General features: G+C 52.8%; 5 protein-coding genes across 5 annotated transcripts; 4 read left to right on the top strand and 1 right to left on the bottom strand.

Annotated features, from left to right (window-relative positions):
* Window positions 1-16: 16 nt before the first annotated feature.
* COCSUDRAFT_61106 (hypothetical protein) lies at window positions 17-3781 on the top strand (the record flags this gene model as incomplete). Its single annotated transcript, XM_005650597.1, has 9 exons — window positions 17-79; window positions 371-535; window positions 916-1088; window positions 1388-1533; window positions 1797-1870; window positions 2081-2195; window positions 2506-2667; window positions 3029-3259; window positions 3624-3781. 9 exons carry the CDS (start codon window positions 17-19, stop codon window positions 3779-3781), a joined length of 1287 nt encoding a protein of 428 aa, XP_005650654.1.
* Window positions 3782-4724: 943 nt separating this feature from the next.
* COCSUDRAFT_40265 (hypothetical protein) lies at window positions 4725-8201 on the top strand (the record flags this gene model as incomplete). Its single annotated transcript, XM_005650596.1, has 9 exons — window positions 4725-5075; window positions 5274-5441; window positions 5710-5882; window positions 6170-6315; window positions 6436-6509; window positions 6688-6802; window positions 7050-7259; window positions 7539-7769; window positions 8074-8201. 9 exons carry the CDS (start codon window positions 4725-4727, stop codon window positions 8199-8201), a joined length of 1596 nt encoding a protein of 531 aa, XP_005650653.1.
* Window positions 8202-8541: 340 nt separating this feature from the next.
* Window positions 8542-10206, bottom strand: COCSUDRAFT_52686 (hypothetical protein). Its single transcript, XM_005650595.1, has 4 exons — window positions 9992-10206; window positions 9493-9711; window positions 9133-9262; window positions 8542-9000 (listed from the first exon to the last, which is right to left on the bottom strand). The coding sequence occupies exons 1-4, from the start codon at window positions 10058-10060 to the stop codon at window positions 8909-8911; spliced, it is 510 nt and encodes a 169-aa protein (XP_005650652.1). The 5' UTR covers window positions 10061-10206; the 3' UTR covers window positions 8542-8908.
* Window positions 10207-10669: 463 nt separating this feature from the next.
* COCSUDRAFT_46497 (hypothetical protein) lies at window positions 10670-16886 on the top strand (the record flags this gene model as incomplete). Its single annotated transcript, XM_005650594.1, has 14 exons — window positions 10670-10795; window positions 10909-11008; window positions 11153-11250; window positions 11518-11729; window positions 12272-12440; window positions 12752-12896; window positions 13296-13420; window positions 13705-13871; window positions 14288-14423; window positions 14667-14758; window positions 14982-15252; window positions 15579-15669; window positions 15846-15930; window positions 16196-16886. The coding sequence occupies 14 exons, from the start codon at window positions 10670-10672 to the stop codon at window positions 16410-16412; spliced, it is 2034 nt and encodes a 677-aa protein (XP_005650651.1). The 3' UTR covers window positions 16413-16886.
* A 1180-nt stretch (window positions 16887-18066) lies between these two features.
* On the top strand, window positions 18067-21379 carry COCSUDRAFT_52684 (iron permease FTR1). Its single transcript, XM_005650593.1, has 7 exons — window positions 18067-18295; window positions 18466-18701; window positions 18939-19129; window positions 19394-19464; window positions 19713-19891; window positions 20185-20392; window positions 20677-21379. The coding sequence occupies exons 1-7, from the start codon at window positions 18169-18171 to the stop codon at window positions 20748-20750; spliced, it is 1086 nt and encodes a 361-aa protein (XP_005650650.1). The 5' UTR covers window positions 18067-18168; the 3' UTR covers window positions 20751-21379.
* Window positions 21380-21439: the final 60 nt, after the last annotated feature.

Genomic DNA, 21439 nt, shown 5'->3' with positions numbered 1-21439 from the left:
CCCGGTTCCCTCTCAGATGGCTCCCTCCACCGAGAGGCAGCACGTCGACTTGAGGGACCGGCCTTTTCACACCATCCAGGTCCGTTTCAAATTTTACCTTTCTAGCTGCAATTGCCATTCACCTCTGCAGACAGACACTGTCCGAGACAGATTGCTTGTGCAAGCAGCAACAGTCCCAACCATTGGCGCATGCATGCAGCAATCCTCTGCAGCACGAATACTCCAGACCCTGACACAGAGGGGGCCAATGCCTCTCTGTTTGCAGATGATCCCTGATTATATTTTAGAGAGCCTCGCGCACAAGTGTGAATGACAAAGCTGGTGGCAGGATTGTTCCAAGAATCTGCTGAAAATGCCCTGTGGCATGCAGCTGTGCTGGCCGTACAACACCTTGGTGCAGATCGGGAACAGCTACGCGTTTGACTTCCAAGCAGAGGACAATGTCCTGGATGGCCTGGGCTGGGATGTGCAAAACGACACGCTCACCCTCTTCACCACCGCCAGCATCGAGTCTGCCTTCCCCGTCATTGTGGTGGTCAGTCCCCTCTTTTCCTTGCTATGCAACATAGCGCCCATGCACAAGACCCATACATCCAGCTTCAAGGAAAGCAGCCGCTGCATAGAAGCAGGTTGCAGATTGCAAAACCTTGGAGCATGAGGCAAGTGGAAAGCATGGCATATTCTCATGCATATACTGTTGCTTCCACACGAAAGCTCAACAAGTGCACGCGCCACAACATGCACGCACCTTTGGGGCATGAGGCAAGTGGAAGGCATGGCATGTTCTCGTGTATTTCCTGTCGCTTAAACACTATTGCTGAACATGGGCACATGCTGCAAAATGCATGCATCTTTGATGACCACAAAACGCATGCATCATGCTGATTGGTGCAAGGCATGGATTGTGTGATGCAGATCACAGTGCCGAGCAATGGTCTGGCGGCGCTCTTTGTGTCATCCCCGATTGCAGAGGTCACAATCGGCCCCGGCCTGAATGTTCCAAGGTTCACCGCTGCAGCGCCTTTCAGCAGCGGCAACATCAATCTCATCGACCTCACTGTTGGCACCCTGGCAGTGCAGACATCCGGGTGGGCAACCCTGCCTATAATCTCCTGCCTCCCTGCTTGCATGCATGGCCAGTAGCATCCGAGAGGCTGCTCTTGTGGACATGCATGCATCACTTCTGCCTGTGCCAAGCACTGTTGCCCCCTGTGGCAGAAACTGCATGGGTCGGTAAATTGACACAACAGTGCTGATCCGAGCAGCCTCTTGCACATGAGATCAAGAATAGCTTACAATTTCTGATCTGCTGTGTCTTGTTGACCTCTAGCCACCTCAAATCCAGCGCCGAATTGGCTCTTGAATCAGAAAGTCTGGTGCTGTGCAGGTTGGGCCAGGTGCTGGCGAATGGCACCATCACAAATGCCACCATCACAGCCTCAGGCGTCAGCACAGTCTATGTCATCGGCCTGGAGAACTTTGCAACAGTCAACCTCGCCGGCACTGCCAATGTGTACGTGAAGCCCATGAGCGGTGTGGGTTCAATCTCTCGATGCCCTCCCCACTCAAGTTCTGCTTTGAAGAGCTGCAGAGTACCAGAGGCATGCATTGATCATGTCTTTGCACTTGATTGCAATGGTGTACAGAGAGACATTTGTGAACCGGCATATTGCACTGTGCCTGCCTAGGGAAGGCATGATTTCCCTCGCACACTCTACCGTACAGCTCAGGGTATTGCCATGCCAGACAGTATAAATTGATATGTCTGAGCTGATGTGCATGCTATGGTGATGCAGATAATGCCCTCATCGTTGGGCAGGCCTCAGGCGTCAACTCTGTGGTCTTCGACATGGGGCGGTGCATCGTTAATGTGCGATTTCCTGTTCCAGTGCTGATATCTTTGCACGCACTGACTGCAAGCATTACCTGTTCTTACTGCCATGCACCTGATCTGCTTCAAGACTGTCTAATACATCAGGATAGGAGTCCTCATGTCACCCTGGGGGTGATATATAAATATTACAGAGCCACAGTACTATCACAATGCAGACTGAGGCCTCTGATGTGTGCCTTTGTGCAGTCTCCGTGGCTGTTTGGGTCTCCGTGCAAGCAGACAGACAATGTCGGCATCCCGGCACCCCAGCCGGTCTGGACATGCGGCCTGGAAATCAACGGCAACTTCAACTGCCCTGCAGGTCAGTCTGTATCCTTTACTTGACAATCTTAGGAGCTTGGGTACATTTCCACACCAGTGTAGATAATTTGCCCGATTTTGAGCTGCCTTTGGTTCTCTTGAGCCACTGGCATCGAAATGGGTCACGCCATCTCGCTGATTAGCAAAATTCTGCACAGCACACCATTGGCCCCGATACATGAATGTTCAGGGCCTTGCACTGAATTCTTATTTTGAAGCAGCATCGGAGCCCAGGATCTTTCATGGCAGATCGTTCTTGAGCAGCTCCAATACCATGAGATGAGAGCACTGCATGATGTGCATGCATGCAGGAGGCACCTTTGCTGCGGGCAAGGCGAGCCTGTCCGGGGTGCTGCCTCTGCTGGACATCCCAATTCTGCCCGTGAGCAGCCCCCAGGAGCGGACTGTGGCCGGATTCCCAACCATCATCAACCCTACCCCCATCTCCCCCTTCCAGATTCTCACCCCCCCTGGTGCGCGCGCATTCCTCACCCCTGCCAGCACTTGCAGTTCTGTGAAGATCTGGCAACCAAATGGGTGCTTGTCAAAGTCATCTGGAAGATGCACCCGGAACCTTGCTGGCCCTGCCTGCCTTCAGGTTCCATGACGCTGATGAATACATCCTGACATCATGGACTGCATGATGAACACATTCTCATTGTATGTAGATGCATGACACTTTGACCGAGAAACAAGCTCAAAGCTGAGCTTGTCGTTTTTCAGTGCCTGCCTGAGAGTTGCACATGCCCTCATCCCTGCGGCTGGACATAATCCAGTGGACAAACACTTTCTGAAAGGTGCTCAAGCTTAAGAAGTGCAAATTTTGCCCCGCAGGGCCGAGGCCGGCTTTCCTGGCGAGCTCAGTTGGTCCGGGGCAGCAGTTTGCGGGCACTGCAGGGCAGGGGACGCAGGCGGCACAGGCAGTGTCCAACCCCAACCTGCAGGGCCAGAACATCGGCTCAAACACCTTTGCGGGCGGCAACGGCGGCTCTGTCAGCCAGGGCACCTTTGGAGCGCTGGGCAAGCGCAAGCTGCAGCAGGCCTTCTTCAACAACAACCCCACAGGTCTGGCAATACCCACGTGCAGCTTTATGCATATGATCCTTTTAAATTGCCTCCTTCTGGCAAACTGGTGGATGCTCCAATGGGTTCTAAAAGCGACGGCAGACAACATGAACAGTCGATACTGGAGGCCTCTTCGTGTGTAAAAGGAAGCCAGTTGATTTGTACATCAAAATCTTCCTTGTGCATGTTGAAAGGCCTCTAGAAAGCTTCATAACTGAGGGATTTCTTGTGGACAATGTTAGATTTTTTTGGAAGCGAGCCACTTGCTCTGTGAATGAATTAGGCATTGGGCTGTTCTTTGGTACATCTTGTGACAAGGATTACTGATCGCAACAAGCTGACGTCACGTCCTGACATGCTGCAGGCGCGACGACAAATTTCCCCTTTGGTGGCTCTCTGACGGCCTTCGACCCAGCAGCAGTCTGGATAACTTCGAACCCCTGCTACTACGACAATGTCGGGGGCTATAATGCGCTGGAGATTTTTGCTGACACGCCCTTCATGAACACGCTGGGCAAGTGAGCCGTGAGAGAGTTGCAGTGGCAGTGAGAATGTCAAGATTTTGATGAGATATAAAGATCATGAATGAGATTGAGAGCATGTGAGGTGCGGAAAGTAAGAATATTCTGCTCGCAATGGCCTGCAGTCAGAAGATTTGATTTTCAGCCTGATCATGTCAGCAATTTGCTTTGAAAGGATGCATGTAGTTGCAGTTGCATTGCCTTCCTGTGAGTTGGAACTTTGCTTGCAGTACCTATGAAATCGGCTGGGGCCTGTCATTGATGCCATAGGGTAGAGACTGTGAGCTGACTTTTGTACTTGCCTTGCGTGTGATATTGCCTCATGGAAGAGAGCAGTAGATTAGACATTTTGGCCAGGTGGATTTGCCTTCAGAACTTGAGCACCAATTTTGCTTGCTTGCGTCCATGCCTGTCCAGTGTACACATGTTGCATCTGTGAGCTGCCCTGTTTGCCATGCATGTCTCTGATATTGGCTGTGAGTGGTATTGGATATTGCCTTGGCGCCAGTTAAAAAGATTCCTCCAGGAGGTAGATTATTGAAGAGCCTAATGGACTCGTCGGACGCGCCCATGCATGCATCGCAAGCTCTCAATAAGCTGACTGCTTGCACCGCATGGCATGCATGATTGGATTGAGAGGAATATTGTGAAGCTGCCTGATCTTGCTCTTGAGACCTGAAGATGCAGTTGAGAAGAGCCTGGGTGACGAGGACCACGTGCATGCAAGCGCAAATCTTGACTCGGTGATCGGGCCACTTGTCGTTTGGAGGTGGCACGCTGCGATTTTATTCATGTCAGCGAAGCTTCCTTAAACCTTCCAGCAAAGCAAGTGCTATTCAGTCCTTGGCAAGCCGAGCCACTGCAGAAGAGACTGAGACTTGGGACTATGCTTTGAGTCGATCCATACAAGGAAGGCAAAGGAGAGCTACACGATCGCAGACGTCATGACTCGGAATTGGTCATGGCGGATGCCTCTGTGCTTGATGCTTGCCCTCGCTGCGATCGCCTGCACTCAGGGACAAGCGGACAACTTCTTTGCCGAGCTGCCACCCACAGCGGCTCCAGAGGTCCTTATTGCAGCTCCCAGTCCCTCTGTTGTGCCCGCTGCAGCTCCGGCCGAGGTCATCGTTCCAGCAACACCAGCGGAAGCTCCTGTTGCGGCACCTGCTGAGGTCCCAGCTGCAGCACCTGCGGAAGTCCCTGCAGCAGCACCCACGCCTTCTCAGGAGACCTTCGCCCCACCAGTCACGTACACTTATGTCGACCTCAGCGATACACCTTTCAGCTCCATCCAGGTGGAATCTCCATCGATCTTTTCCCCGAAGTAACCTTGCACTTGTCGAGCACACGTCAGAAGTTTTAGCTGCAGTGGATCTGGGAATGCTTTGGACCTTCCAATGAAGGAGTGCGGTTCACTGCATGCATGGGGATCAACTTGTCTTGCACCAGGATGTATCTCTTGAAACTCTCTGAAGTGACATGCTTGTGTGCAGGTCTGCTGGCCTTTCAACACATACATCATCCCAGCCGACAACTACACATTGGACATCCAGGCAGAGGATGTGGTCCTTGGAGCAATCAACTTGAATGTGACCGATGATGGCACGCTTGAGCTGTGGACTGAAGGCGACTTCCGCACGCCATACCCTGTCATTGCCATCGTACGCCTCTGTCCCAATCTCGGATGCAAGTCAGTTGGTCATTATGCTTAGCAATTGAGTTGATTCCTTGTTGCTGTTCTGTTTGAGTACATTGAGGCATGATGACCAGCAGTAAGTTATGGCCATTCACATGCAAAATTTCTCAGCAGATAGTGATGACGCATGCTGTTGGAAGCACACCGCCAATGCTGAGTGGTCCAGCCCCTGTGAGGGGATTTTTCCTCCCTTTGTCCTGCTCTCTTTGGCTTATCATCCCCGTCTTTTGCAGGTGAGCCTGCCGTTTGACTCCCTCTCTGGAGTCTTCGTACCATCTCCATCAGCAGAGGTCACTGTGGGGCCTGGGTTTGTGGCAGACAACTTCACCGCGTCAGCTCCATTCTCATCTCAGGACCTCAATGTGCTGAGCCTCACCGCGGACACCCTGAGGGTGCAGAGCTCTGGGTGAGATCCCAAATCCACCCATGCATGCAGTGATGAAGTTGTGATGCTGAGCTGTCTGCAGGACCCTTCGCATGAGCATGCATGCTTGCTTATTGTAGCTTTCATTATCCTGTTGGGCCCTGCTTGGATCTGGCGGGGCCATCAAGGGGTAGGATGTTGGCAGCCTTTACATGCAGCTTGTCTGCATGCGCACCTTGCCTCTGGCACGAAAAGCGTGATATAATACTACGTTGTCTGTCCCAGTCCTTGCCTGAGCAATGGTTAGCCGGTCATTTGTGTGGGCACAGGTTGGGCCGCATCTATGTGGATGGAATCATTGGGAATGCCACAATTGCAGCGTCTGGCTCTGGGGATGTGTATGTGATTGGGCTGGAGGACACAGCAGTCCTGAACCTTGCAGGCACTGTGACTGCAAACATCCAGGCCACCAATGGTGAGCCATAGCACCAGAGCATGTCCTGTTTGTTTCAGTGTCCTGGAGAACTTGCAGAAGACGTTGAACTGAGCAGGTTTGCGGCGGGCAAAACTGAAGTGATGTATGGTTCTCATGCAGAATCGGCAATTATCACAGGCCAGGCATCAGGTATCAACACTGTGCTATATCAGATGGGCTCCTGCTTCGTCACGGTGAGTCATCCCGTCCCTCGCTTGCTGACAATCGTTCCGGGCAGATGCATGTGTGCACTCAAGAGAGTATCTGTGAAATGCCCTGTTCATCCACTGTTCACACAGAGGCATGTAAGCAACTAATGGCAACATTGGCACCGGATGTTTGATCTGAGGATTGGCTGGGTGATGTGCGCAGACACCATTCCTGTTTGGCTCGCCCTGCCAGCAGACAGACTACGTTGATGTTCCCACAATTGACCCTCTGTGGAGCTGCGGCCTGCGAGTCACCGGCAACTTCACCTGCCCAGCAGGTTGGTCCCTAGCAACCTTCCTTCAGTACCAATGCTCCACCTAACACGACACAATCTGCGCTCCTCTTTGTTAACAGAACGGTGCCCAACTAGACTTTCATGGCTGAGACTGTCTCAAATCTGAGCAGGTATGGTGGCAGGGTGCAAAGCGCAGGGATTATTTTGGAAACCAGCTGACCTTCTTTTTGGCCACCACACATGGCGTGCTTGAACTTGCATCTGAGCGGGTGTAATGATGCAAAAGCAGGTGGCATCCAGCTGGCGCAGAGGCGGGCAGCTGCCGGGCTGTTGCCGCTGGCAGCGGCAGTCACGCGCGTTCCCTCTCCACCGCTGTCACCTCCTCCAAGCCTGCCACCTCCCTCCCCCATCTTCGCCGCTGCTGGTGGCGGCGCTGCAGTCTCGCCTCCTGTAACGGAGATTCCCACACTGCAGCCCCCTCCTCCGCTCTTCTTTGCCAGTGAGGCTTCCTCCCATGCTGCACCACCTTCGAGTGACTTGTGGCCAGCATCATCTGATTGAGCATCACCTGGTTGGCATTGCTGTCAGGTCTAATTGGAACACAAATTCAATCAGTCTGCTTGTTCTGTTCCAATTGTAAAGCTCCAAATTTGCAGCGCGCGCCTGAGATGACTGGCATGGCAACATGCAGCGCGCTTTCATGCCTCTTATTGTGCAATCTTTCTTTTCGTGGGATTCCTTATTTTCCCTGCTTGAAAGATGGATCACTGCTGCGCAGGCCCCTCCCCTAACATCGTCAGCCGCGTGGGCTCCGGCCCCCAGTTTGCCGGCGCGAGCGGGACCGGCACGCAGGTCGCGAATGCAGTATCCGGCCCGGGCCTGCAGCAGCAGAACCTCGGGACCAACAGCCCTGTGCCAGACCTCTTCAACACCCCCGGCTTCACGGATGGGTTTGGGGGTTTTGGCAAGCGCCGCCTGCAGCAGTCCCTCTCCAGCAGTTCCTCCAGCGGTGAGTAGACACATCCCTTCTTCCCCTTGTGTCCCATCTTGGTGACATGTGGTGCTTTTCTGGATGCCTGACGGGCCTGAGAAGAGTGCATAATTTTTGAAACAGTAGAGGCAGCGACGCAAGGACGTTTCCAGCAAAAGCTGGCGCATGGTAGTCCCTTACGACAAGATTGGTGTCTCAGAAGTTCTGCTAGGTAGCCAGTGCATGGGGACAGGCAGATGCGTCAATTGTGAGGCTGAGATTGTTAAATTGTATTTGCATAGACAGTTTTTCAGTCATGAGAACTTTCTTTCTGTCCATGCAGGTGGACAGTCGATCCAGACCAGTTCTTCTGGAGTGTTGCAATCCAAGAGCACGCGTCCTTACCCCTGCTACTACGATGTCCTAGGAGGGGGATTTGATGCGCTGCGCATCTTTCCGAATGGGCCCTGAATCACCAGCTTTGATCCTTCCTGCTTAATCATGCAGACAAAGAATAGCAATTTTGAATGAATGCTTTGGGTATTCCCCTCCATTTGCAATGCAAGGAAAGCTGTGGTAGTGCTGCTGATACAATAATGAGGCTCCAGACAGTGGAAACGTGCAGTCCAGTAGGCAGGCAAGGTGTTGAAACACTATAAACCAGCATGAAAAGCTATTGAATTTAGTGTGCATATGTCTTTCTCTAGGATTAGTGTGCAAGTTGGCGTGTGCGTGGCGTGATCATGAGAGCGCCTATGTGCGGGGACAGTGAGAGTTTAAAGTCTTGTGAGCCTGCATACATTGCCAGTCTGTCAGAAATGATCTTACCAACTCTTTTACAATGTCTACCAATTGCATCTTGGAGCGCTCTGCAGGGAACATCATGTGATAGCAAAATGTGCATAGCTCTAAATTAATGAAGGCAGGCAAGTTTGTTTGCTTCCTTGCAGTACATACTCTGCATCTCTACCCCTCACTCACTCCAACTTTGGGGAAGCTAACAAAATTCAACCCAGGCAGAGGTTGCATGACCTCAAGCAATTTGCCATCATTTTCAACCTGCACCCTGAGCAGGGCAATACTTCAGTGCAATCCCTCAATGTGGGTCCTTGTCCTGTCACCTAGAGTATAAGAAGTCTGATGTCACCGCGCAATCCGCAGCGGTCAAGACACCATTCCTAGAACGCAGCCATTGAGAGAATTGCCGCGCTGTGCACAATCCAGATGATGATGGGAACTGGGCTGGATCCCTGGTTGGTGTACACTGGGTCTGCGCACAGAACACAGACAATATGTGTTGTAACAGTACCGTAGTGTTGGTAATAAGAGTTGTAATATAATAGCGAGATTGGTAATGACAGGAACAGAAAGGCCATCATGCTGAAGTGGGTCAGTGGCTCACCTTGGAAGCTGCCCTGCAGCCAGTCCTCAAAGTCCTGTGGAGTGTAAAAGTCTGGGAAGCAGCCAGCGCTGGCACCGCTCGCGCCACCCTCCCCCTCAGCAAATAGCCGCCTGTACCTCCTCCTTGTGCCCTGCATCACCCCGGCACCCTCAAAATTACTTCTTGCTACATTCATGCGCACACCAATAGATTAAGGAACCTCAATGCCTGGGCAGTGCATTGATATAAGATGGCAAAATTTGCTGAGAAGGACAACACCCGTTTCAAACAAGTGCTGAACTGTTAAAGGGCCTGTGCTGTTCAAAGATGGGTCATCAATTCATGCTTCATAGCAGCGCTTGGAGGGGAATAGTGACTCACCTCGCCCTCATCAGCATAGTACTGCCAGCCGTCGCCCTTGTTGGGCACAACACCGGTGCCGTACTCATAGCTGGCTGGTCGCCACAGCAGGTTCAGCGAGCGCAGCCACCAGGGGCTGTCAGAGACTGGTTTGCTGCAGGGGCTCCCAGGTGTGCAGGTGGGTGCCAGGGAGAACAGCTCGCAGTCCCGCACAAAGCTGGTCCATGGCTTGTAGGCATACTGCACAGCATGCGCAGGGCTGTCCTTAGTCTGCTCTAGGAGTGTGATGCCGCACTTGACAGTGTCAGGCTGACATTGGCCACCTATGGGAATGGCAAGGCTCACTGACTATCAAGACTTAGGGGAGGCATTGAGAGGGGCAGGTCCTGGGCACTGCAATACTCAGAGTGGGCAGCCCAGGCCTAAGGGTTTGCAACCGTGTAAGGACAATTCAACAAGCCCACAAGGCAGTATGAACAAGTGAAGTTGCTCAGTGGCTGCAGGCAGGGATAGGGCTCACATAAAAGCATGCTCTAATTTCTTCAGGCGTGCTGCAGTCCACCCCACTCGTGTTGTCCAGGTTGTCCATCAGGACGCTAGTGCAATTTAAGGTGCCCGGTAACACATCGATGGAGTAGTACGTCTCGTATATCCGATCCAAACGGGTCTTGCAGGTCTGCGGGAGGGCACCAACATTCCCTTGCTCGTATGCCAACCCACCGGCGATGCCCGCCAGGGCGCACACGAGCAACAAAAACATTCTTGAAATTATTTATGCGACACTGGACACCCCACGCATCATGTGTGTTCCTGGAGCGAGGTCACCGTCACGAGACGAAGGAGGCCGGATCCTAATACGGGCCGCGACATGAAGCCCAAAGTACTAGACGCCACGATGACATCACCAGCGCATGCTTTCCACGCTCCAAGCGCGAGCTTTTGAGCCTCTGCCTGCGACGTGCGGGGATAGCGCTGTTAGGTCAATTCTGGTACGTTTCCTCTCAAACGCTGTGCGGGATGGGTTTGTGTTGCCTGTGAGCGCGAGGCCTGCTCGAGTCGGGAACCTTGAGTGGCCGGTTTACATCGGACGGACTGTCTTCTGATGGGGTCGATGTCTGTATCAGTCCTTTCAAGTGCGATCCTTTTTCTGTTAGCGATCGTCCATGCTCAGTCTCCAGCACAGGCGCCATCCGTGGCCATGGCGCCCTCTGCAGCTCTCGGGGCGAGCATCCCTGTCGTGAACATCCCTGCACGCGTTGAGCTCCCAAAGCTCGCTGTGCTGGAGAACAGATTTACATTGACAATGGGCGCAGCAAGGATCACGGTGAGTGATTGCATCGAATGCAATGCATTGTTCATCTGTCGCCCGTCACTTTGCAGCAGTTTGGGTTCTGAGCCCTTTGAGAGCTGTTCTCAGACGTATAAGCATGGCCGCAGGGGCCTGGGGACAACACATCCGATGCAGACCCCTTCATTCTGTACACTGGCAGAGTGTACAACGAACAGCTGGTCGCTGGAGTTGTCCGTGTGAAACAGGGTATGCTCTAACCTCCTGCTGCTGAGTGACAAACTTAGTCAAAATGTCTCAGTTTCTGAGTAACAGCAAGCACTATCCATTCTTGGCTGTCAATGGAAATGCATGGGATTGCGAGACCATCTAAAAACAAGCCCTGCTGTGCAGACTCTGTGCTTCGCACAAGGGTGTGCAACGCGCTGCCGGCCGCAGCCGAGACCATCAATTCCTCCTTCAACTTTGGCGTCTCCGCATTCCCACTCGAGGTATGTCAACTGTCCCTTGCCTGCCTGTTTACTAATCCCGCATGCATGCATTTGACACCCCAAATGACACCCCTCATTCACCGGAGTGCACCTTGCTTACCTGATGCCTGCTGGAAGCCCAACCCGGCCATTTTCCTAGCATGCAGCATTCAATACGTGGGCCTTTGTGACACCCTTTGTGCACCCATCCATGCCCTTAGTTCCTTGAAACTACAGCACTCAACCACCGAGGCACTAAGGGAGGCAACGCTGTGTCTGACAATGCAGGGAGGACAGTCATTCAAGGACCCCAACATCTTGGGACACCATTTCCACGGCCACTATGGACGGCCAGGCACCGATGGCGCGCCGTGCAGTCCACCACCAGCAGACGGCACTACCTGCTTCAGAGGCGACAACATCTTCGCAGATATCAACCCGGGTGAATGCGTCGAGTACGAGTATGACATTCCAGCCGTGCATTCGCCCGGCACCTTCTGGTGAGGTTTCACCTGTCCAGTCAACCCCTTTCAGGCTTTTCATCCACGTTAAGCTTGCTTCAGGACATTTGGCTGCATGTCAAAGCAGTCGATTTCTTCTCTGCTAATCTGAGTGAGTGTTCTGCCGCATTGAAATGGCTGTCAGGGGTGCCTTATCATGCATGCATCTTCTGAAACCCACACACATGCATAGAGAGCTTGGCTCTCACACACACCTATCACAATCAGTAGCTGTCTCTTGTGCAGTTCTGACAGCCATTCTGGACTCGCTATACTTTCATCCACGTTAAGCTTGCTTCAGGACATTTGGCTGCATGTCAAAGCAGTCGATTTCTTCTCTGCTAATCTGAGTGAGTGTTCTGCCGCATTGAAATGGCTGTCAGGGGTGCCTTATCATGCATGCATCTTCTGAAACCCACACACATGCATAGAGAGCTTGGCTCTCACACACACCTATCACAATCAGTAGCTGTCTCTTGTGCAGTTCTGACAGCCATTCTGGACTCGCTATACTTGCGCTGAGGCGTTCATGACGTGTGCAGGATGCACCCGCACCACCACGGCTCCGGCTCGCTGCAGACGCAGTCGGCCAGCGTGCCTCTGGTGGTCGACCAAAATCCGGCCACCGGCTTTGACTTTCTGGCGACGCCCTCCTGCGAGCGCTTCCGGCCGCTCTTCGCACCGGAGAACGAGGTCATCATGCACATGCAGGTCTGCTCTTTGCCGCGCAGGTTCTTCTCATGTCCATGCACTCACAGGAAAAGTCGTTGCTGTGAGGCCAAAATGATATCCAAAGAAGGCGGCGGGAGGGCTGAAATGCAAGTTTCCTGGGCAGAAGCCTTTCTGTCGCGCAAATATTTGTGTTAATCTGCCGGTTCCCATGGGAACTCTCTGGCTGAACCCCAGACAGAAGTCTCAAGCTCAAGCCATGCAGCTATTCTGTACAATTGGAAGGGATGTCACCGATGCTGAATCGCCCAAGATCATCCAGCATTTGTCATGTACTTGTGTGGTGCGCGCAGACATTCATGATGAACATCAATGGCAACGACACAGGCCTGCCGGACCCTTCACCGGGCCCCACTGACGACGGATACATAGCGGTGGCCGTCAAGTCGGTGCCGCAGGACCCCTTCTGCTGTAGCGGTCCTGACAAGCAAGAGGATGGTGCGCCGCTCCTATTGTCTCTTGCGCTTTTTGGTGATTTTCCTGGTGTACAGACATCTTGTAAGGCTTTGGTGCTGACGAGGTAAAAAGAAGCCATCATTGTAAACATGCTCCCCCTTTGTCTTCTTAGCCTCCATGCTGATGGACGCATTGCGTCAGGGCCACCGTTCAACTCCAATCATCATCTGCGTGTTTTTAGGGGTATATCAAGGGGTGGGATCTTCAGTGCGTGTAGAAATCGGCATGCTACTGAATTGTAGGAGGGGCTCTAGTAGCTATTGGGTCATGTGGGCAAACATGGCAGATGCGTGAGAAAGCTGCAGCGGGTCATATTGTTATGCACAAGGCACTGATGATAAAATGCTTTTGGGGCAGGGACTGGATTGTGGGCGGGTGCAGGCGGCGAGAACAGCACCGGCGACGACTGGGAGCCCACGGTAACTAAGGAGGCGTTCTACACCAGCGGTCAGAATGCGCAATTCACTGTCATTAATGGCGTCTTCTCGCCCATTATCAATATGAAGGTGAGCCGCCTTTGTTGGCTCCACATTAATGCTTGGTGTTTACTGGTGACAGATGTGAGATGAATGTGTTAATGAGACAAGCAGGTATGTCATAACCACTGTGACCAAGTCACTTATAGGCCACTGAGGAGGGGAGGTTGGTGTTGGGAACCCAAAAGGCCTGACATCTTGTTACCTCTTCCAGCAGTTAGGAGCGATCTCCCTCAGCTGACGATCATATTGTCGTTGCAAATCCTGTTTTTCAGGAAGGTTGCTGCTGACAAAGTGACTGGGTGCCTGTTCAGGCGGGGCAGGCGTACAGGTGGCGCATGGTGAACGGTGCCACAATGAAATGGATGGATTTGTCGTTCAATCAGAGCGGCTGCCACTTGGGGATTTACGCGCGCGACGGCAACTTCCTCCGTGACTTCCCCCGCATCACTGATCACATCGTCATGTCAGCTGCCAACAGGTGTGTGCATTTCCGCACTCTCTTGGAAATCTGCACCTAGCAAAAGATCTGTAAGCTGGTTGGTACATCCCAAATCAGTGGGATGTTTCCAGACTGAGACGCCATTCCCTTCAGAATCGCAACTTCTAGTATTGGAACCCTAGGATCAGAGCTCTCTTGCTGCGCTCGTGCATGGAAGGAAGGGCGAGCTCTTATGCACAACAGCATGACCAGCGACATCCCGAAAATGCCAGATGCCCCTGCTGTAATTTTCTCTCAGCTAATGTTTTCGTATTCAACTGATTTTGCTCGCACATTTGGGGACTTGCCATCTTCTCAGGCTTCAAACACATGTGCCCAAGAAAGATCAGCACTGAACATGCCAAGGGATTGGCTGGTCCAAAATCAAATGCGATGTGCAAGCATGGTGTGTGCAGGGTGGATGTGATGGTGGTGTGTGAGGCCGGCGAGTACAGCCTGAGGACTGGTGCTGGGCCGCTCGGCAACGACCTCGGCTGCGGATCTTCCCACTGCGAGCTGCTCACACAGGACAACCTGGCCACCCTCGTCGTGGTAAGTCCCCCTTTTTGCAAATGCCCCTTCCTTCCTGCTGCCCCTTTGCTATTTTTCCTTCTGTGCAGATTTTCTTTGTCCCTAAACTTCTGTCAGGGATAAGGATATGACTGCGGCAGCCTGAGCATTGGGTTGGCGTGTGCTGTGAGGATACGACGTGTTGGTGACCGATCATGTTAATGGTGGCCCCAATTGTGGCATTATTGCTTATATCGTGCTGATGTGAGAGTGTTGTGGCGACAGAGCCCAGAGGGCGGTTACAAGGTGTACCCGGAGGCCCCCTTTGGCGCCCCCAACTGCCAGCCCCGCTTCCCTCCCTACCTCTCCGACCTCAGGTATTGCCCACACACGTGCCTCCTACCCTTCTCCTCAACGTATTGGGAGCTGGGAAGCTGCTCCAATTATGAAGAGCATGTGTGCTGTGTGTTGTTCCATGCACCTGCACCACACTGCACAATCTAATTAGGAATCTATAGTTTACCTTGAAAGCCCGCCATGCCAAGCATGCCCTCACCGGCAACGCTAGAGAGATATGCTAAGAGCGCCTGATGCGCGCAGGAATGTGGGGCCCACGACCGACGGCGTGACCTCCATAACTTACTCGGGTCTGGTCAATTTCACGAACAAGGACCCGACGGGGCCGGCGTCGGGCAACTGCCTGATCAACTCCCTGGTCTACAACGAGGCGCAGCCCCTGCAGGAGGTGCTGGGCGAGGTGACCCAGCTGGAGGTGGACAACATCGACCAGCACCCCTACCACCACCACATCCAGCCTTACCAGATTGTCTCACTGCCCAACGACACCGACGCCTTCAACAGCCTCTGGAGAGTGAGTGCTGTTGACAGTGTACACAATGACACAACCATGTTAGTAAGTATTGCAGCTGCCTGCTCCAAAGGCTGGGCATCTGCATTCCTTCACAGCAGCTACGCATCTGGCCCGGTTGAACTAAGATGAAGGAAACTTTAATGGAGAAGCTGGTAAAGATGCCTTAAGCAAGAAACACAGGAAGTGCCAATCTTGTGTGTGCAGCGTAGCGGACACTGGCAGTGTCTGTCCTGAGATCCATGAAAAGGCAGTACCTCGTATATCCTTGCGATGGTTCTGATGCATGAGCGGCTGTTGCTGAGAGTTTAGTGGCTGGTTGTGCGCAGGTGGGGGACTATGTGGACACCCTGCTGCTGCCCAGCAGTGGCATGAAGAACGCCACTGTGCGCTGGATCCCGGGCCCAGTCGAGATCACAGGTGCTCCTTTCTTTCCCTATTGACCTCACCGCAGCATTTCATGATTCTGCACCTTATTTTCTTTGTTTCTGCACAAGAGCCAAGCAGCTTTTGTACAGATCAGGATACTGTCGGTGCGTCTGTATTGGATGATATTGAGAGCAGGCCTGTGATGTGAATGCACTGGGGATGTGCAGGGACGGGCTATGCGCTGCTGCACTGCCACATTCTGCCGCACTCTGACGAGGGCTGCATCATGAAGACGCAGCTGCTGGAGAATACGTGAGCCCCTCAGTCCTTCTATATGTTGTCGCTCAACACAATTCCACTGCTCTGAAATGACTGCTTTCAAGCCTGCTGGCATCATAATGCTGTATCTCCCATCAAATTGCTGCTCCTGACATGATGAAATTTGAAGATGAGAATTACTGGGATGCTATTACCACCGGCCCCCCCCCCACTGTGCATTTGTAAGCACACCATGACAGGTTGAGAGCATGCACTTGCATTTCAGCAATTTTTGATAATGAATCTGCTTGAATTGCAGGTACGTGCCGGTGAGCAAGGGCCTGTCGAATGGGGCAAAGGCGGGCGTCACACTCGCGGTGCTGGTGGGCTTAGCATTGTTGGTAGTGCTGCCGATCGTGCTACTCAAACGGCGCAAGGCGAGGCGGCGCGCGGCGGCCAACCCGGCCGAGGCGCGGGCGAGACTTGTCGACGCCGCATTTGATCCCGAGGCCGGCAACTCCAACGGCTACCACTGAAGCACGGCATGAAAATGTTGTGGGAGTGATAGCTCTTGAGGGATTTTCAGTGTAGCTACTGCCTCAGACATTGAGCTGCAGCAGCTGTGTGTTGCTAGCAGCTCTGCCCGTCCAGGGCTGGGCCGCGCAGGGCTCCTGCAAGTGGTACCACTGAAGCACTGGTGAGGAATCCCAGATTTTGCCCGTCCAGGGCTGCGCTGCTTAAGGGCTCATCCAGAGGCTCTCACTTTAGCACATTGTCCTTGCCGGAAAAAGGGTCAGTGGCTTTCGTGAACAGCTGCTGCTGGCAAGCTGGTGTTCACTGCATCATTAGCTAGAATTTTTGTGTGCATGTGTCGGGTGGCGAGTGCCGGTTGTGTGTACTGCTATCTTGCACATCACCTGACGCGCTCGCCGTTGCATGCGCATTTGTACTGTCGGGACAATTTCCTCTCCATCGAGCTACCATTGCCGGCCGGCGAAATGCGCGGCTTGAATGGGGTTTGGCCCCATTGAGAGGCAGCCCCACGATGTAGACTAATTATTTCTTTGGGAGATTTTGCCATTGATTTCATGAAACGCCACAGGCGGGTGGACCTGATCCCAATATGACGGCTCACATGGGTGTATCCTTTTGGCTGCGCTAGATGTATGACGAAAAAGGCAGTGTTCAAGGGAATGTGCCTCCAAGTCTATACTGACGCCTGTGGCCGTGGCTTAGATGGGGTTCAGATGAAAAGGCAATTTGACTTTCGAACCTCAGCTGCAGGGAACTGCAGGAAGTATTCCTGAGAGTTGTTTTTTTCAGGAGTGAGAGCGTGAGCCCCTAATTCTGAGGGAGGTAGCGGGGGCAATTGACCAGACTGACATGACTGATGCCGGAGCTAGCTAGAGAGACACAAACACGCTTCATGAACGAAGTGCAGATTTGACGGACTTATGGTTGCTGACACAATAAGATTTAAGGCTGGGACACTAATGTGCATGTCCCTTTGTGCCTAAGGGCCACTGAGCTTGTGATATAATTGATACAATACGTTTGGCTTGGAATGGTCTGATTTGTGGAGACCTGACACCGTCTCCACTTGGCAAGTTGAGCAAGCATCTCATTGAATTAGAGATGCGCTTTGCATTACTAAAAAAAAATGCTGAGCGCTCACGTTTCCACAGCAATGTGTGCACATAATTATCTGCTTCAAGACACCCCCTAAAACCACACAGCTCCAGATGTTTGGCAGCAAGCTCCACATTGGGCAAACCATTGCATTAGGAAGGAAGGAAGGAAGGAAATTACACATCAACTCCAGCCGCCCAGGGCTGATTGGATGTACTGACAGCATCCAAGTGATCAAAACAATCCATGACAAAGTGTGCAACACTGACAATATCTAACTGCCACATGAACTGTTGCATGGTCCGAATGGCAGCACCATTAGAGAGACACACGTCTCCTCTTGAAGGGACCAGATGAATTCTAAATATCCTGACGTCACAAGCGGTCGTTGCGGTCGTGCTCCGCGTGCTCCGAACCGAGGGCCGTAGCACGAGGTTTGCACACTTTCAGATGGGCATTGCACCCCATCCTCAAGGTACTCCTTGCGGACACTGGCGTCTCCTGTACTTGCGATCGCGGGGCTGATAGTCCTCACAATGTGCTGTCGCTGTCTGTCCTAATTCGTGCCGAACGAGACTCTTCCTCGAGCAGTAGCCGGTGCCTGCCCACCGTTCTCGGTCGATACTAGGATTTGTCAGAGCTGCATCCTTCCAAATCGCCACAATGAACGACATATTCTCCATTGCCGCGATGTTCATACTGTTCAGAGAGACGCTGGAGGCGGCGGTCATCATCTCTGTGATGCTGCAGCTGTGCTCAAAGCTCGGGCTGCACAAATTGAAGAAATGGGGTACGTTTACCGGCAACATCGCATACGTGCTGTTGCACTAATGTTGCATCTAATTCTTGGATGGACGGGACTCCCGTGCAGGACCTGGAGAGTTGTTGCAACTCCAATACCATATATGAGTCAGTACTAATGGCATTTCGAAGGACCCTGACAGGTTTCGTGGCGTGCAGTCTGGGCGGGAGCGATCGCTGGCATTGGGTTGGCGATCGTGATCGGAATAATCTTCATCTGTTTGTTCTACGTGGCCCAGCAGCAGGTCTTCAAGGGCTCAGGGAGGTCAATCTTTGAGGCCTTCCTGATGCTCATCGCTTCTGCTCTCATCACCCTACTGGCCATGATGATGCTAAAGTACAAGGGCTACGAGGAGAAGTGGCGAGCAAAGCTGGAGAACGCCTCCCAAGCACAGGTTTTTTCCTACTTCACAGCCCCCCACAATGCCACAAAATTACCTTACTCAACAATGCAACTTGTCATCTGTTAAGCTGTGCACGGTATTAGGGAGGACAGAGGCACAGCACTGCATGCAGCGCACTGAGGCCCGGGACATGGGCTAGAGGCAAAAAAGGGGCAATATTGCGCGCAAGTCGGGGGACCAAAACCAAGGGGGTGGTTGCCTGAGTGGGGTGTGTTTTGCTCTGCGCAGACGAAGGGAGGCAGGACGCAGGGCTGGTGGCAGATCTTCCTGATGGCCTTTTCCAACACGCTGCGAGAGGGGCTGGAGTCTGTGGTGTTCTTGTGTGGAGTCACTGCCGGCGTCGATCCGCGCTCAATTCCCCTGGCCGGCATTGTGGGCATCATCCTTGGTGTCATCGTTGGAGTTATCCTCTACTACACGTGTGTTCCCTCCCTGACCATAGATGGCTGAGCCTACACTGTAGGCCCTACAGTCATCTCACATGCAATGCCTGTCCCTCAAGCTCTGGTTGCTAGTTGTCATCCGCAATCTCAAGGATATTCGCGAGGCTGGACTCTAGCTGTGGGTGTGGCGGTAGGCAGGGCTGCCTGCTGCAGGAATTTGGCTGATGAACAGAAGCTTATGTTTCAGCGCAGAAAGTGCAGAAATGCTGACGGGACTTTCTGGTGTGCTGTGTGGCGCAGGGGCAAATCCATCAGTAACATTGGCTGGTTCCTGGTCATCATGAGCGTCCTGCTGCTCTTCATTGCAGCAGGTGCCCGACACACAGCTCACCATAGCTTTGGACCTTATTTCAACAAGTTTTAGCTCAGCTTGTTGCCCCTTGGAATGTGCCACTGTCGTGATATTGGTCTTGAGCAAGTTTTACGACCCCCCCCTGGTTTTGGAGAGGCTGACGTTGCCTCAATTTGCTGTATGTGGCGGCCCATGACCCTTGCTGTTGGGTCACGCTGGTGCTTTCACTGTTGCTGTCACTCAAGATGGACTGTGTGGTCGCTACAGGCCTGACTGCGCGCGGCTTCACATACTTCCAGTTTGTGGGCTGGTTCGGTTACTACGGCTACCCCAACAGCGCGCGGCCGTGGCAGAACAGGCAGCTGTGGGACTGGAGCCGCTGCTGCAGCATGGACGTCACCAAGAACAAGTTCTTCGGCCTCGTCTCCGCCCTCTTCGGCTACACTGTGAGCTGCCTTTCCAATCTCAGAGCACCTGCACCTCTCAGCACTCTTTTGCCTTCCTGTGGCAGTAAACTAGAATCGAGTCTCTTCACCTGTGAAGTCCTACTAGAAGGATGCGATGTGAGCGGCATTCAGGAGAGGCATTGAGTGCTCATGAGACTGGAGTACCTGCTGCTATGCATCTGTCGCAAGCATGCATGGCATCAGTTGTTCATTGGCCGGTGCAAGAAGCAAAACCAAGCAAAAACAATTTGTTGTATGTCTGGGACTCAAACGGGGGCTGTCCTGGCGCGCAGGACTCGGGCACTGCGATCTGGCTGTTTGCCTACTTTGGCTACTGGTTGGAGATCATCATTGTGCTGAGCGCGCGCGCCGCCAGGGGAACTCTGCTGAGCGCCATGAAGAAGCGCCCAGGCAGGCAGGGTGCCACTCTGCCCGCTCTGGCGCCTAAGGAGGGAGTCACCGCCCCGGGAACTCCCCCGTCGCCAGACGCCAAGGTCCCAGGTTCGCATCCCGGCCACCTTTTCTTTTTTCTTTTGGCCATCAGTACATAAACGTTTAATCAGAAGCTGGGTGGGGTTCAGGAGGTTTGGGAGAGGAATACACATGTTGAGGAAGATCAAGTTCCTTGAATGCCACTGGAAGCAGCTTAAATTTTTCAGCTGGGCAGATCATGGCAGATTATGAGTATCTTATTTGTACAGAGAAGTTGTCTTGTGGGATCAATGTGTGCATCCTGTGCTATGATCAGGTCTAATTGCTGTAGTGGGTCTTGTGTCTGTGTGCAGCTGCGCCCCTGAATGGTGATGCGCACGCCACCAACGGCAAGCATGCAGAGACTCAGCTGACCAGCGCCAAGTAGAACTCAGTTCACAATGCGGCATGGTCTCGCACAGCTTCCTCGGGCTCATGATGCCAATTGCACCATCCCCTGCACCCTAGCGTGGTTTGTGAGAAGGGGTGGCAAAACTCTGCGAGCGCTGCAGCCACTTCTTCATGTGTTGCAGCTTTCACGGACCTGCAAGAAATCTTGTTTGCCGAGTTGTCTACCAGAAAATCGAGTGTGCCATAGTTTGCAATCTCCAGCACTTGTTTTGCCCATCGTCTGATTTCTCCATTGCCCAAATTTGTCGAGTGCTGTTGACTTGGAGCATAAAATAGTACTGCAAATCTTTGAGAGGAGCGCTCGACCATTGTTTTAAGGCTTTGCACAAGAGATGGGAAGTCTTTTGGTTTGTCTTTGTGGTCTAGGCCTTGTGGCCCAGGCCTGATGGTTGTGGCGGCCTCCTGATGAGCTGGTTCTGAGGGTTTTTATGATGAACTAAGTTTTCGGGGGTTGGCCATGATTATCATGTTATAATTTGAAGTGTGCCATGGCTCATTAATTTTGAGAAGCGCTCTTGCACTTTGGCAGCAGAGTGGTAAGCAATTAAGAAAGACAGTCGGACATGTTTGACCACATCAGAAAATTGTAATATCCAAGCTGGAGAGCGTGGGAACATCTCATCCATGTGATGGCCAGGATCAAGGACTGTTCCTTTGCTGAGCTGC

Source organism: Coccomyxa subellipsoidea (genome assembly GCF_000258705.1).
Source record: "Coccomyxa subellipsoidea C-169, whole genome shotgun sequence".
Lineage (NCBI taxonomy): Eukaryota > Viridiplantae > Chlorophyta > Trebouxiophyceae > Coccomyxaceae > Coccomyxa > Coccomyxa subellipsoidea.
This window is presented reverse-complemented; position numbering and strand designations above follow the sequence as displayed.